This window comes from Wolffia australiana, chromosome 4 (genome assembly GCF_029677425.1).
Source record: "Wolffia australiana isolate 7733 chromosome 4, ASM2967742v1".
NCBI lineage: Eukaryota > Viridiplantae > Streptophyta > Magnoliopsida > Alismatales > Araceae > Wolffia > Wolffia australiana.
This window is the reverse complement of record NC_135838.1, coordinates 6,550,492-6,567,962: the sequence shown is the minus strand read 5'-3', so window position 1 is coordinate 6,567,962 and position 17,471 is coordinate 6,550,492. Positions and strand designations below refer to the sequence as shown.

General features: G+C 42.0%; 1 protein-coding gene across 2 annotated transcripts; it reads right to left on the bottom strand.

Annotated features, from left to right (window-relative positions):
- Positions 1 to 1,769: 1,769 nt before the first annotated feature.
- On the bottom strand, positions 1,770 to 8,310 carry LOC144701740 (PH, RCC1 and FYVE domains-containing protein 1-like). Of its 2 annotated transcripts, none has more exons than XM_078573485.1 (9): positions 7,511 to 8,310; positions 7,301 to 7,387; positions 7,139 to 7,228; positions 6,679 to 6,763; positions 6,412 to 6,585; positions 4,316 to 6,337; positions 4,055 to 4,201; positions 3,349 to 3,617; positions 1,770 to 2,198 (listed from the first exon to the last, which is right to left on the bottom strand). In XM_078573485.1, exons 2-9 carry the CDS (start codon positions 7,345 to 7,347, stop codon positions 2,060 to 2,062), a joined length of 2,973 nt encoding a protein of 990 aa, XP_078429611.1. In that variant the 5' UTR covers positions 7,348 to 7,387; positions 7,511 to 8,310; the 3' UTR covers positions 1,770 to 2,059. The 2 variants fall into 2 exon arrangements, with proteins under 2 accessions (XP_078429611.1, XP_078429610.1); XM_078573484.1 differs by having other exon boundaries at positions 6,683 to 6,763.
- Between the last annotated feature and the right edge of the window lie 9,161 nt (positions 8,311 to 17,471).

The following is a 17,471-nucleotide window of genomic DNA, read 5'->3' as shown; positions in this document are numbered from 1 at the left end:
TCTGTTTTTCTCTATTAACAGGCAAAGCTAGCATGTGGTGGTGGGCACGTGAGAGTAAGTGGGTATAAGTAGGTGAAAACTGGTGTGCTGAAATAATAATAAAAAATTATTAGTTTTCCACTCTGTTTAAGAAGGTCTTCTTAGTCATCTCTCAAGGATGCCACAAGGATAAGCATGAGATCTTGGAAATGAATCGACCAAAAGTCACATATGTATTCCATTGGGTTATTATATTGATGACTATAATACACAATGATGTGCCAAGGTGATAATGTGACAAGGCAATCATATGTCACAAAACCCTAGGCTGGTGCAAATCCTCAAGTGGGGTGGAGCAGGAGCACAAAGGCAGAATCACATACCTTGATGTCTAGTAACACATAAATGAAAATAAACATGCGCGTCCAATTTTCCTCTGACTTGAGTAATTTAATTGAAGATTCATCGTGGTTTAGCTTGCATTCTTATATGGGGAATAATTTATCGAATTAATATTTATACTTTACTTCAGTTTCCAAATTTTATCCATACTTTTCCCTTAAATTTTCCTTCTATGGCCACTGATGTACACTCCCAAACCTATAATTTATTTCCCTCTAGTTTGAGAAGATATTATTGTTTGCTATTGTTTCCATATAATTATGGAAATTAAGGCTTTAATTTTGGAAAAAAGTGGAAATTATGAATTACCTCCAGTGGATTTCTATATGTGTCCCCATTTATACTTATTCATTAAATTTTCCTAATCAAATATTCATATCCTTATTATATTCTATCATCCCTTCAATATTACCATTATTATTGCATATTAAGTATCATTTTAATATATGTCCCCATTTATACTCATTCATTAAATTTTCCTAGTCAAATATTTGTGTCATTATTATCTTCTAATATCCCTTCACTAGTAATATTCTAATCACATATTAGATATATATTTTTAATTACTTTATCTTAGTATATTATTAACTTTTTATCATCATATTATATCTTTAATTATTTGGATAATTTGGAAATGTGGCCTTGACTCTCATTTTTTTAGAATTTTTGTTGAGATAGACTGATATTATTATAATTTTATGGAGGTTTGTGCAAAAATTAGCATTTTATATAAACGAACTTTAGTAGAACATCATACTGGTCAGGCAAGTCTTGAAGAACCAACACATTTATAAGAATAGCTTTCGCCAAAATGTATTCCAGAAGGTCTTATGCAGTTTTGAAATATTTTTGTAAGTGGTTATTTTCTTCTGCTTTCAGAACCAACACATTCAAATGAATATCTTTCTAAATAATGTATTTCAGAAGGTTATATCCACATGTTGATATGTTATTAAAGCGTTTATTTTCTCCTGGTTTCAGAACCAGCATATTTGTATGGATATATTTCAACATAATGTATGTCAGAAGGTTCTATGCACTTGTTGATATGTTATTGAAGTGTCTATTTTGCTATGTTTTAGGAACTTGCATATTTGCATGAATATCTTTCAACATAATGTATTTCAGATTGTTCTATGCTCTTATTGATATGTTTTTGATGTGTTTTATTTGTTTCTGCTTTAAGAAGGTGTTGACAACATGTTAAAGTGAATGAGGATATCAACATCCAGAGTAATCAATTAGTTGAAAAATACCATGCATGGATGGTTGCTGCGGACCCATAATGACAAAAAATTAGTATCCTAACTCCATTATCTTTCACAACTTTATTCAATGCAGACTTTTGGATGATCTGAGGAGAGACAGGAACCTATTGCCCTGGGAACTTAAAAATAAACCCTAGAATTGGCTTACTTTCATTAACAATCAATGTGCCTTCAATAGGCAGATACGCTATTGCACTTTTTTAGCTAAAGTAGGGAATGACTGCTATATGCGGCTGTCTGACACTGACCAACTTCTTCATTTCTCCTTGTATTTACTTGAGGAAAGCTTTCTTCCTGGCACCAGCAGCATGCCTACAACCCATCAGACTGCAGGAAACCTTGCACTTTTTTCAATGGGAAAGCATGATTATATACACAAGTTATCCTGGCAGGAAGATTTCTTGAGGACTTCATCTTGAGCTGTCTGCAGAATCTGATAGAGGGAGGGAGTTCATCTTTTCTTGTGAGGGGAAGATGTACTTATCCTGAATCTTCAGCCTGTTTTCAGCCCACCATCTCTCTGCTTGCTCCTCTCTGAATTTCTTCCGGCTGTCAATTTCAATTGAATGAAATCAGTAAATCAAAGAAAGGAAAAAAGAAAGGCTAAATTAGTACATTTTTCTGGCGTGCAGATCATTGATAATATAGTTGTGGTTTAGTTAGAAAAATCAAAAGAATAAAATAAAGGTGTATTTTCTTTAATTGAAAAAAAATGAGCTTTGATCTAGGATCACTGCGAATATGGAATAAACCGACTTCTCACAAAACCATGAAATGATTCATATAGCAGCTGACGATCTCTAGTCACAAAAATTCAAGAATAGTTAAATAAATTTCTCAATTTTCAACAAACCCATGATCAGAGTTACAACTCCTCATTTTGACACATTAAGGGCTAGAAATTCTACAAATTCGTTTTCTGCTTGAGTTAGAAAAAATTAAAGAAGAAAATGATGATACTTCGTTCAACTGGAGTAAAGCTGTGGTTTCATCCAACATCATTGCAAATATAGGATACAACCATGTAACTGAAAGAGTTGATATGGTAGCTTCGTCCTATCACCGACCAATATAAGAGCCAGAAATTTTTAAATAATAGTTTCGTGATTAAGTTTAAGAAATTTAAAGAAGAGATAGGTGATATTTCCTTCAACTGGAAAAAAATCCGCATCACTGAAAATGGGATAAATTGTCTTATGTTACAACTATGTGATGGATACAGTAAGGATGACAGCTAAAAGTTCTGCCTGCCCTTCTCAAGTCTTGAAAAAATTCAAGAATATTTAATCATATTTATTCAATTTCAACAAAAACCACTTTTGGAGGTACAACCTAGTGCTATCATTTTGAACAATTAAGCGCCAGAAAATTTACCTAATCGTTTTTTAGTAAAATAAAAATAAAAATTTTTCAAAAAATTAAGAAGAAAATGATGGTATTCCATTCAACGAAAACCATGAGTTTTCATCCAACATCACATCATATATAGGGTAAATCATTTTATTTTACAGTCACTCCCAAGTCATGAAATTGCCACCTCTTCCAATTCAGAACATTTAATTTAAATTTCCCCAATCTCTACGAAGCCTTTGCTGTACTATTTTGAAAAACTAAGAACAATGATTAGAGAGAAAATAGATTGCTGATACTTGGAATTAAAAAGGGCAGAAATTAATTCAGGTATTCACAAAGAAAATACCTGAAGCGAACCCGCTTTAGATATTTGCCCCCACTGGGGTGGGCAGAGACGGTGATGTATACGCCAGGCTCTGCCTGCTCAACCCACTCTGATTCATCTTTACATGCCATGTTTCCATTACAAGAAGGTGACCCATCGGATCGGGCGGCCAGTTCTGATGACTGAACAACTGGTGAAGTATTGATCTTGGGGGGCAAGCGAGGAACACTACTAACACTCTGTGAAGAGTCTGACTGCTGGGCTTCTCCCACGTCCTTCAACTGATGTTTCTGGTCAAAAACAAAGTTCAGTGCCGGAGTTCAAGACTTTGAATGATATGAGGGAAATGAAAATAAAAAGACGTTAGAATGGGTTTCTGCAATGTAATGAAATTAACAACCAAAGGATAAAGGCACAAGTTTTCGGATAATTGAATGGCAGCCCCTTTTGTAGGTATCAAAACTCTCAAAATGCCACTTAAATTTTGATATACGTATATATATTTTACACCCTTATCTTACTATATTTTCATCATGGCATGTCATCCATACCAAAAGTAAGTAATTTCTGATACAGCCACGTTGACTGCCAACGAGAAGAACTTTTTGTGTAATGTAAATTCTCAAGTTTAAATATATTTAATCGATTTTAGCACGAGTAATAAAAACAACCACAGGATAAAATTCAAGTTTTTTGGATCAATGAATGGCAACTAATGGATTTTTACCTGAGTGGTTAAAGATCTGATTACTTCCTTTGCGGCCTTGCACCTTGCGCTTTCTTCTCTGGCGGTTGATGTTGCCTCATGCAGCTGTTTTGTGACCTTCTCGAGTTCGTTCTCCAGAAACTCAGATTTTCGTGTGAGTTCTTCTACCTGAGAAACATTCCTGGTTTTAAAATACTCGAAATAACACACACATTAATAAAATGTAAATTCATTCAACAAAAGATAGTTCAGTACAAGACGCATCACAAAGAACATAATCACCTGCAGTTTCAGCGCTAAAACTTCTCGGTTTTCATTTTCCTGAGTCATCTTTGACTTTTCAAATGAATCAAAGGGAGAGGTCACACCATCAAAAACTTCTGCCACAGGAGGTGGACTCGGTTTCCTTGAGATAGGAGAAGAGGCCCTGGATGCAATCCTCGAGCTAGGAACAGAAGCAGAGAATACCTTCACAGAAGACCCAAATATAAAACTCGAAGGAGTTCTCGAGGAATTCAAGTTTCCCCAAAGAAAATTCCCATTGCTCGGAGAATTCGCAAAAGCATTTGCATCTCCTTTGTTCTTGGAGACCCTGCTGTCAGAAGATTTGAAGGATTCGATTGAAGAGAGTCTAGACAAATGTCCCTGCGACTTAGACGGGACCATAGCCTTCAAAAATCGCGACCCAGGTCCCACTTCAACATGCTTCTTTAGCTTGGTAAAGCAATCATCGCACACACGATAAGGCTTCCCAATACTCGGGGCCAGAGAAGCCTTAAAAGACTTTCTACTACTGCAGGCTTTGCAAAACACCAGCCCACAGTTGTAACAGTTATGGCGCTTTCTCCTGAAACCAAAAGGCAGATGGCACCCAGAGCAAACAGAGTGATCTGCGCCGGACACCCACTTGTGAAGAAAGATGGCTGCTGTAAAGTTCGACCCGCAAACAACACTTCTAACTTGCTTATCCTTCAGAGCTTCCACTAATGTTGGAGAGTTGCGGTTTCCACAGTCTCCATGGCCCAAGCAGCCACTACTTCCTTTCCCCCAAGTGTATACTTCAGTTCTAGATGTCAGAACAGCTACATGATGCGACCCACAAGCTATTTCTTCGACGAAAAGGTCTGTAAGCTTCCCCCCAACGCAACCCGGAAACCTTCCATCAGCATCAGGAGAACCCAATTGCCCATACAAAGAACTTCCCATGGTATAGACCCGCCCACTTGCCTCCAGAGCAACAGTCATGTCATTCCCGCAAGCCACTTGGCAAAAGCTCAAGTCAATTACTGATGCTACACGTTCAGGGACAAGCCTTGGTTTTCTGTCTCCATGTCCGAGCCGATTCCTATCTCCATCTCCCCAAGTGAACAGCTTCCCAGAAGATGAAACACAGCGCCTGGATAAGTCTGTAGAGATATCAACAATGGCAGCCATATGCCACGCTCCGCAAGCAGCCTTCACAGTCCATAGCCCCTTCAAACCCTCCACCTCTCTTGGAGAATTCAAGCTTTCACGATCTCCATGCCCAAGACAGCCGAAGGTCCCATCACCAACGGTAAACAGCCGGCCAGATGATGTCACCATTGCGGTGTTCCAAGGTCCACAGGAGACTGATGACACGTGGAGGCCTTCTAATGGCCCACCCACCTTTCTGGGAACCCAGTGGCTGACCGAATTTCCAGTGCTCTGAACTCCATCTCCCCATGTGTAGAGATCCCCAGACATAGTCAACACACATGTGTGATGCTCCCCACATGCTACAACCCCAACATTAAGCCCACTGAGTGAGCTGATAAACTTGGGACGTGACAAGTCAGCGTCGACGCCGTGCCCAAGTCTCCCTCCGGCCTCCTCACCCCAGCTGAAGACTTCACCTTGTTTAGTGACAAGAACTGCATGCCCACCGCCACAAGCCATGCTTTGAACGTCGAGAACCACTGCTGTATCAAGCGGCTTAGGCAAGTAGGCATCAATCTTCCTGGTAGCTGTGTTCTCCATTTTCTCGCGGGCGCCACCGCCTAGAATTCCTTCGGCGGCCCCTTCACCCCATATTAGAACAACCCCCATGGCATCAAAATCGTCATGACATGATCCATTCGAGGAGCTTATTGCACTAGAGAGACTTACTCTGAACCCCTCAGCAGTGGAGCCTCTCCCATTCATGTTATCTGAAACCGAGCTGTAAGAATGATTAGCAGAATCTGACACTAGACTGCTCATCCCAGGCATTGTGTACAAGATAACGTTAGAGAGGACTTTCCCAATGCCACTGGTCTTATGGATCTGTTGGGCGTTAATGAGGCCCTGAAAGCAATGTTGATCCAGTTTAGAAAAAAGAACTAGAATCCAGCCTGAATTTTTCAAAAAAAGCTCCTTACATTGAATAAGGGATCTGGGTTGCCGGTCCTCTGAGGGAATGTTTGTGGGCTGTTTGAGTCAGACGAGGGTCTGTCGCTCTTCATGTCATTTCTCCAGTTTCTAGTGCTACCATGAGAGATCAACGCCTTCAGACCGACAAACCAGACCTCAGCTTCTTCTTTATCTTTGCATATCTGCCCAAGTGTGCCAAGAAAAGGTAAAATGAAGACTGAAATGCAATCTGCAAGAGAAATGAAAGAACCTGTCCTTCGGTATAGATTATTTACCCACCAAGTCCAGAGATCTATCGTTGTATATGAGAGAAAATGATTGGTACTCCTTTTCAGGTCGAGGGTAGCGCTGGAATATTGACTGAAACATAAAATAACTGTCCTTAAGCCTAACAGGAAATTAAGTATTCCAACCAATTCCTCTTGAAAATTCTCCAAAAGTATGAGCGAAAATCTAACCCCGAGAGAAGACGATGGAATGATAACGAGAAGACATCATTGAAACTAAATCGGTTAAACAAGAATTATATGAGAAGAAGACTAGTTTTGCTAAGGATAACTATCTGTTTATGTCTTAATTTATCAAGTAATTTTATTTTTTAGGAGTGTTTCCCATAGTTTTTGGATTTGAAACATAATTTTCAGTATTTATAGATGTTGCCTTACGGATACACAGCAAGAGAAAAACAATACACCCATGGGACTAAGGAAAACAGTCAATGAGACTGTATCTTACCGTACGCTGCCCAGGAATAATCTTTGACACCTGACTAAGCTTAAGTTGCTTCTCCTCTTTTCCAGAGAACCAGAGCAATTCAGACTCATCCTGGAAATCGGGAAAAAGATCAAATTATTTCACTAATGTAAATCATAACCAAATGAAATGCATCAGACGTACATTTGAAAGCCTGAAAGGGCAGAACTTGGGCTTTCCTCTTCGTCCATATTTCAGCAAATAAGCTCCTTTCTTTAATGCCGTGATAGCCTGTATATTCAAAGGTAAATATGAAAAGCGCGGTCTGAGAAATTAAACTCATGCCAAAAACAATACGAATTACAAGAGGAAGACTAAGCTTAATTCCACATTGGTGAAGATGGCATTCTATACCTGTTCCACATCCCTCTCAGCTGCGGTATTCTTCAAAAGATCAGCCATTCAGGTATCAAAATCAGACGCCAATACATAACCGTAGCCAATTCTGCCCATAAACAGCTCAAGAACAAGAGACTCTAGGGTAAGAGGAAGTCGATTTCCTCGTCTTTATCCCATCATGTGAATATTTTGATATCTTCTGAAAGCCTGCATCGCTGCACTACGATTTGAATTTCAATTTTTTCGAGCTCTCATGTCAAATGCAAACAAAGTGGCGCAGAAGGCATGGAGAGATTGAATTCCCAATTATTCCTGTGATCCAAGCACACCCTTTTCATCCCAAATGATCTGAACAGCAAATGCGGGACGACAAGGCGAAAATTTCGCTCCGACGATTCTCCAGATGAAAAAATCATTCATTTTTGAGCCACATTGCTGGATCGGAGAAACACAAACCTCCGGCAAACTATTCCTGGAGCTGCCTCTTCATAAAGATCGACACGGACGAAGAACGCGACAACATTGAAATTTTGGTAGAGATTCATATATAGATAGAGAGAGAGAGAGAGAAGAGAAAAGAAAAGGGAGAGAGAAGAAGAAGAAGAAGAAAGAAGGAGAGAGAAGAGAGAGAAAGAAGCTAGAAGAGAGAGAGAAGCAGAAGAGAGAAGAGAGAGAAAGAAGCGAATAGAGAGAGAGAGAGAGAAGAGAGAGAAAGAAGCGAATAGAGAGAGAGAGAGAAGAGAGAGAAAGAAGCGAATAGAGAGAGAGAGAAGAGAGAAAGAAGCGAATAGAGAGAGAGAGAAGAGAGAGAAAGAAGCGAATAGAGAGAGAGAGAAGAGAGAGAAAGAAGCGAATAGAGAGAGAGAGAAGAGAGAGAAAGAAGCGAATAAAGAGAAACGAGAGAAGAGAGAGAGACCCGAACGTTCGACCCGAGATATAGCGGGTCGGATTCAGGTCGGGTAGGGGACCCGATTACTCGGTGGTCCGGTCGGGCGGGCCGATCCGATCGGCCCAGTAATAATAATGGATATATAAAAGATATATTTAAATTGATAGAATTATGTTTGTTTATTCACTTGTACAATTATTATTTTTAAAATCGTAAAAGCAGAAGTTCAGGAGCTCTATCCCTGGTTGCCGTTGTAAAGAAAGTGAACATAGATAAAGAAGAAGCCCTTGAAGCAATATAGGAACTTATATAATGTTGTATATTTTCTGAACTGGATATCTTAAAAGTTTCTTTATACATGAGACCCATCTGGATGCTAAGAAACATCTGTTTTTGCAAATGTGTTTCAGTCTCTGTCCTTTCAATGATTAGTCGTCGAAGTAATAGACTCTGATGAGAAGTCTATAAATATTTTATCATACAAAATGGCACAAATAACCCTAAAAACTCCTAAAGAGTTGCCTTAAAATTTTGGAACTTGTTTTGACAACAAGAGTTGGCTTCATGCCTATGATAAATCATCTAATATACTATGGTAACAAAATTATTTCTTCTTACATTAAAAATGAATGTCCTATACAATTCTCGTCCCTAAAAAAATGTTTTTTCAAATACGAACCAAACCATAGATATAAGAATGGACTAGATGATATTGATTAAGTTTTTTATAGAAAGATATGTAATACATTGAACTTCACATTTATAAATATTCAGGACTCGTCCACCTTGCTAACAAAAATCTATCCATAAACATTGTAGTGAAAATAAAACCATGTCTTTGATTCTCATATATTTTATATTATTTTTATCTGAATTTTGAGGAAATGTTATTTACAGGCAAAATATGATGTTGGATGCAACGAATTCAGTGTCGTGCCCATAGATTGATTCATCCATGCCCTAGATTCCACATGGGTGTTCTACACGTTAAGATTAATATATTTAAGATTAATATATGTAGGTTAGAGTGAGCATAAATTTCCCCATTTACACATGGACCCCATTCATTCATGCCCATGACAAAAAGAAAAGACACAGCTGTCATACCTTAGTAGGTCATGGAGTAGGGCTCAAATGCTAAAACCAATGTGCATCCCCCAATAGCATTGGTGACTTTGGGAGATGAGGTCTCATCATTGCCTCGTCAAATATCATAGTGGGATCTCGGTAATGTAGACAGTGATGGAAATATATGTGATCGACAAGCCAATCACACATTCCATGTCTAGTTCCATGTTCATTAATACAACATACTCATTGCACGTGTGATGCTTACAATGAAGTCCATGAATACATGATCCGGCTTAGTGAATTATGATGAGATCGTAATACAGAGATCATTAGTATTTAAACAGTGTTATAAATATTCATATTCGAAGGATACTCAAGAAAGACAGTGAAGTATCTAGATAAAATAGCATTATCTAGCCTCACTCATATGATGAGTATGGATGTTCCCGTAGTCATTAGTGTGGATACACTGAGGATAGATAGTGGGTGCTCTTTAGTGGAAAGAGGTTATTGAATTGATCCTTGCAAAATCTATGAATGATATTATACCGAACTGTCAATCAAGCTGATCCACGTCTGGATTGTGTAAGTGGTCCTTAGATCTGAGACACCAAAGACGTCTTGTGGATGGATAGTTGTACTTTGACTATTACCTACGTGCCCCTAATCATGGGATTCAAAATAGTCTTAATTTCAGGTGCATTAATAAGTTTCACGAAGAGGACTGAGTGATCAAAATGGGATCGTCCATCCTTGGTCTAAGAGGTGACAACTCAAGGAAGATGATGCGATGAAGTCCTTGGCCAAGGCAATGAAATATAGAGAGAAGAGTTCTCCGACGATTTCTGAACGCATCAGTATTAACTCAGATGACCGATTAGGGTTTGATAGTTGACCATACGCTAAGTTTTCCTATGAGTGTCAAGCTGATGGGGGACTATATCTACACAACAAACGATGATGAACAGGTTCTATGAGCTAGTCGATAAACACTCATTTGTATCTTCTAGAACACGAGGTGGAAACTCAACCTATCGATTGGGTTAAATCGATCAAATATTGTTAATTAATTCGGAAGGCCAATAAAGTTTAATGGGCCATTGGATTCGTTAACTAGACTGATACATGGGCCTAGAAGGTCACACACAAAATGTCTTTGGACGTCAGAAGATATACTTAAGTTTTGGGAGTCTTTATGAAAAATATCCACTTAGTATAAATAGGGGAAGGCCCTAAATCAAATTCACCCATGCCAAAATTTTTCAGGGGCCTTTCTCTTCTTCTCCCTTCTTCCTACATCCCCTCTCCACTTGGGATGCGATCGGGATGGCGTAACGACGACGATAAAGATTGGACGGGGCTCGTCTATGAGAAGGAGGAGATTCGACGTGTTGTTGATTGCATGTATACATCTAGAGGCTGCACACTTGATCAGCTCAACTCATCTCGCTCTAGGATCCAATTAATCACGGATCCAATCCATGCAAAGGTACTTCATTTCAATGATTTTATTGATGTCATTTGATTTCATTACGTGTCTTCCACTGCGTGGAATCCTCGTCTTCATCCACATCTAGGCCACTAGAACCCAACAGACAGTGCATATGCAGGTTGTCATGCATGCCCGCCTCCAACGTCTCATGCTATGCACCATTAGTTCCATCAAAGACGAGGATGCGTTGGGTGTGAATAGCTGGTATGTTGGGGCTCTCATCCACCAAGTAAGTTCTGTAAGTGTAGAAGAGAGAGTGAGTGCTTAGTTGGCAGCATCCACCATTTGACTCTCCTTGTATTTCTGGTGGCAGATACTAGTTAGTCTTTCCCTTTAGAGGTTAATGTACTTCCAAATACTCTCCAAATGCCTATGGGAGAAAGAACCTGGAGGGAGCATGTCAACTAATAAATGTGTGTTAGATTCTATGAAGGTTCTTCTCTTTAGAAAAGAGCAAGAGGTCATGTATCATCATAGCCTCTAATGTCATGTTGGCTAAATGTCATAGAAGTATCAAAAAGTGAATATGATGATCTATGTCTGATCATGGAGGTTGCTGCCTTCACTAATTGGGCCAAAATTCTCTTTAGCTTTCTAGTCCACCTTAATCGTGAGAGAGCCCATAAGCTATAGGCGGCCATCAGGAAAATCTAGAGAAGGGTATTGATGCAGACCAAAGAGGTCAGGATGGTCCACATTCTAAGAACATTCAGGTAGCAAGTGAGAAATGTGTGGGAGGTGGGTGATGAACCCAAAATTATTCATGCAAATATATGCATCTTAAGGCCATTTTGGCATAATTTTACTGATATTTTATTCATCTTTTTACGGATCTTCATTTCATGCATTAAATAGGCCATTTTGTTAGAACAACACTTTGTAATGTAATCTCTACATATTTTATAAGCCCACTAATTCTTATTGAAGATATGCTTAAAAAAATATTCCATTTAATAAGTTTAATCCTTCTCTCTCATATGTTAGTTTAAATGTTGCGGGGATGAAGTAAAAAACTCAAGAAAGAAATAAAAAGATGGTTTTATGAATCACTAGGAAGCTGAGTCAGTTGCGCAATAGCGTTCAAGCAAGTCACAAGCGGGCGGGCATAGGACACTCAAGTGCGGCCCCAACTAGCGGGCATCTAACGCCCAAGTAGCGGTGCCCTAGAAGCACCCATACAAGGTCAGCCTGGAGCAAGCACATACAAATATCCCACATACGAGGCCCAACCGAGAGACAACTCGCACATGTAGGTGGGGAGATGGTAATTTAATTCAATTACCATATTAGGATAGAATTATATAGAAACTGAGATTTCTAAGTTTTATAATATGGGATTGCCAACAGTAGTCTCTTTCAGCATTGCATCAGGTTGGGCTGAGAATGGAGAAGTAAGATTTTGGCCTAATAAGTTGTGATCTTAAGAAAATAAGAAAGAACTTATGATTGGGCTGCAAGCTGACTTAGCCCAAAGCCCGGATCACTAGGGTGTTTCTAACGATATCTTTATGCATTATCCGTAATCAGATAACATATTATCCGTACAAAGAAAAATGTCAGACGCAGACGACATCGGTATCAGATATCAATAACAGATATTGCTATGTACTATTGAATGGATAACAGTTCAGGATATTGTTAGTTTGATAATGATAAAGATATCAAATACGATATAAGAACGGATAACAGATGACGCGGATGTAATAGCACTTGTAATGGATAACAGATTACAGAATGGATAACAACCAACGTGCATGAAAATATGAGCGTTGATGGACAATGTATGTACTTTGATGAAAGAGTGTTATGAATTTAATATCAATAATGTTCCACATTGATGTCAAGTTGGGGAGCTTAATGAAACATACACTATAAAAGTAAAGATGGTACATAAACATAACGAACATCATAGGCTTTCATTCCACAAGCCATCATTTTCCCTCACCAGAGCTTTTGGGTGATGGATGTTGCCTTTTATAGAGGTTGTGGGCGACCTGAAAGTCGACAAAGTTAATCATTGTGGGTGAAGTTGTAGCGAGTGCCGTAGGTGTGGTCAGCCCATGGCTCAAAAAATGGAGCACAGCTCACTAGGATGTGTGGCTCTTGTATAGGCTCAATTGGAGTGAAGTGAAGGTGGTGGGGAACGACAAGGGACCCCCCCCCTAACTATATAAACTTCCGTTTATCCCTTTTTATTTTCTTTTATTTTCTTTAATAGTTTTCATTTTTTTATTTATGATTATTGTAATTCCAAACATCTCAAGGGAGAAGGTTATAAAAGCCCCCTCCCTTGACATGAACAACTGGTGAATTTTGGAATAGAAAAAACAGTTTTCATTTTCACCCCTGTCGTCTTCGCCGCCGCCGCGTTACCGCCGCGATGTCGCTCGGACAGCAAATCCTCACCCTCTCCCTTGCGACGATCTGTTGCCGTAGTTTGCATCGTCTCTGCCCACCGCCATCCTGCATCAACTTGGTATCATAGCGTTAGATCCTAATGGATAAATCTGTATCAGATTCTTCGTTCTACCAAGCAGGTTATCAAGCCATACTGGACGGATTTCAGGAGATAAATGATGCCTTACAGAATTTTGAGTCCAACATGGACAGGGTCGAAGCACGCATGAGGCGTCCCATTGTCCCCCACGAGCTTCCCGTTGGCCCTTGAGAGAATCATCCAGTGCCGCATCAAGCGTTGCCGGCGTCAATTCAACAGCCAATGGCCTCGTTACGCATGGTCTCCTCCATGACTCCCACCGTCTCTACCCCTCTGCCACCGATCGAGACCTTGTCTCCCTTGGCAGCACAACCATCCACACCAAGCCGCATCACAAACCCTAGCACTTGTGATGGTTTGTTGTCGGTTCCGAGATGATTCGCAAGTGGGTCTCGCGAACCCGCCCTCGTGGGGGGATCCGATGATAGCAGATCCATCTGCGCAGCCCCAGCATCGTCCAACCCCTTTCAGATGATAGCGGATCCATCTAGGCATGTTGTTGGGCCTCGCGGACCCACCATAGTGGGGAAATTGGAGTCCCCCTGTCCAGCTCCATCCGCGCTCAACCTCGATCGCGCCTCCATCATTCCCGAGTTGGCGCCCTTGCCCCATGCTCGGGCCAGCAACTCACGCCACCACCCAGTGTTCCGCCCTGCACCATGGATCTGCCCTGCCATCCCTAGCTCCTTCTCGCCTGCAGCCGCCGCTTGGGATGGGGAGATCAGGATCCGTCGCCGCCCGCGCCCCCCCCCCCACCACTGCCCGCGCCTCCTACGCTGCTGCTCATGCTGCCAGAGTTGCCGCCCAACGCGCCACCCGAGCCGCAGCCCACGCCAGCGACCGTTCGGCCTCCTCTAGTGGCTCTAGGCCGTCGCCGGCCCCGTCCTCTCACTAGGTCGCCCTCCTCCTACATCAGCAGTTGTTTTGCCTCCTCTAGCGGCTCCAGGTCGACTTTGGCTCCGCCACCATTCCAGACTACCGGATGCCCGCACCAGCAGCTGTCCTGTTTCCTCCGATGACTCCAGAACATCTCCTGCTCTGCCCCCGTTGCCTTGTTACCAGCAACAGCTCCTGGTCGTCATCTGCGCTCAACCCTGGCTTCTGACCAACCACAACACCCTCGACCACCCACGCCTGGGCAACTGCGCGTATCGCCCGTGGTCACCCACGCCCCAATCCACCGGCCACCGCCCATGCAAGATCTGTTCACCTTCACCCCTGCTACTCATGCGCGACGACCTCAACCGCCCGACACTACGGCCAGAGATCTTAGTAGTCTGCATCAGTGCCGCGTCGTGCATCCTGCTTCTGACCGCCCACACCGACGCCTCGCCACAACACCGCCCAATCCGCCCATCCGCTTCCCCGCCCAACGCCTGCGCAACGTCCGCGACCCGTCCACGCGCCGCATGCTCGCGGCACGCTCGCCGCCCGCACACCGCCCCATCCTGCCATCGCCTGGCCGCGCTCCAGCCACACCATGCCCTAGCGCCAACTGCACGCCCTCCACCGACCTCGTGCCTCTACCGCTGCCCCATGCTCGGGACGACCACCCACACTACCTCGCCACCTGCATCCCTAGCCTGCGCTGCCGCCCGCGCCGCCCCCGCATGGTTCCCTCGAGTACCTTCACGACAGCCTGCAGTCGGGGCCGCTGCCTCAAGCCGCTTGTCAAACATCCCCCACCTGTTTGTGACAATGACTCAGAGGGAAACACCCCCTCAGCCTGCATCCTGGTCAGCCGCGCCCCAACTATTTGTGATTATATCTCAGAGAGCCCGGACACACACTCAACCAAACATCCTGCCAAGCATGTGTCTGTCTGCCAAGCACCCTGCCTCCCCAGCTGTTTGTGACAATGACTGCCATCACCATGCCAAGCACGCGGCGTGTGCGTGCTCAAGAGTCAAGACCAATTGCAACACACATCCAGGTAACTCGCCAGAGGCAAGTTCTCGAAGAGGGGGAGAATTGGTGGGGAACGACAAGGGACCCCCCCCCCCCTAACTATATAAACTTCCGTTTATCCCTTTTTATTTTCTTTTATTTTCTTTAATAGTTTTCAGTTTTTTTATTTATGATTATTGTAATTCCAAACATCTCAAGGGAGAAGGTTATAAAAGCCCCCTCCCTTGACATGAACAATTGGTGAATTTTGGAATAGAAAAAACAGTTTTCATTTTCATCCCTGTCGTCTTCGCCGCCGTCGCGTTACCGCCACGCTGCTGCTCGGACAGCAAATCCTCCCCCTCTCCCTTGCGACGATAAATTGCCGTCGTTCGCATCGTCTCCGCCCACCGCCGTCCTGCATCAGAAGGCTTGTAAGGGTTGGTATCAAACTGGCATGGATCGATTCAAATTTCTCCGTTGAGAATTGAGGGGCATTGATAGTATTGTATCTGTAATTTATGTCAGGACTGCCATTGTTGTCATCGCCATCTTCAGAATCAGAGCTGATGACGCGCACAGTTGAGTATGGTGGTTTCTTCGCCAAGCGTTGAAGGAGTAATTGCATACTACGATGTAGTATGCGTCGATGTTGTGTTGCTAGTTCATCCCCTGATGTCATCTCACCTATAATAGTCTAATGGCTTGCATAATATTGGGTTTAATACTCAAATATAAAGTGAAAAGTATCACATGTCCAACTATTTGCAAACAATGTACTTGTATTAACAAAAGAGTAAGGAAAGAAAATGTGTCTTTGTGTTTGAAAAAAGAATTGATTCGACATCACAACGTTGCACAGACTTCATTGTAAGCTCATCGCCCAAATGTCCTACCACTCCAGAGCTACCGCGACATCTAAAATAAATTCCATGTCACTTTACCATCCATATGTGTAACATAAATGAAGATAAATTAGAATCATACCTGATGGATCTGGTTAACATCAATATCACCGTCAAGACAAATGTCGTACCATTTAGTTTTTCTTCTCGACACCAACACTTTACACAGACAAGTGCCTCAATACTCATTCCCTCCCAACACGATCTCTCGTAAGTGACAACTACTCTGCCAGCCGAGAACAACTATTCCGAGGGAGCACTTGTAGCAAACACTAATAGAAATTCACTTGCATTTTTTAATAATGCTGAATAGACAAGAACACCCTTACTACCCCATCAAGCGCGTGCAGAATCTCCCTCTCCTTGGTGTGTTGTACGTAGGAATGTCTCAAATTCCTCCACATGGGAAGCTAGTGAGGTAGTTCTTATATACGGTCCACTGCTAAGGGCATGAATGACCCAAGCCTTTAATGGTTGTTGTTGTCGGGGCATGGTTGTGTCGCATCGTTCATGGGAAGATGTCAGTGTAGTAGGGAGAATTCCTCGAACAAAGGATATGACATTCATATAGGATGCCTCGTCAAACATTAACCCCTTGCAAAATGGGTCATGTAATGCGATAGTGAGGACGGCATTGTTGTCCCACAATAACTTCTCATAGTCAGCTAGTTTTTTCTACATGGAGACAATTGCATGCAACAATGATGCCCATTCATTTTGCATGCAAAAATGGACTCAGCAATCCGCTTCATGACGTCCTCCATATGTCATGTTAATGCTTGCACAAGGAGGAGGACATCACCAACAACAAACTCCTTAATCTGCTAACATGATCTATTATGTACACAAAAGATCCTAGTGGAAGGCAAACTCCTTAAGCACCTCCCATTCTTCACGCAAAATCTTCAAGCAAACTGCTAACATGATCAGCATAATACATCCATCGTTATGTTGTCCGACAAATAGCTTGAACTATTGTTCTCACTTTATTCACTACATCCCCAAGCAAACTGATGTGTATAATGAGCCGTCCTCTTGGCCCTCCTCCCCATCTGATGATTCATTGTCATACATGTCGGCAATCGTGCCAACATCACTCTCCTCCTCGACTTTGGGTGTCGTACTGGGTATAGAATAACTCTTAAATGCAGCTTGAACAACGATGTTCACTACGTGATTCATTGTCATACATGTCGGCAGTCATGTCCACATCACTCTCCTCGACTTTGGGTGCC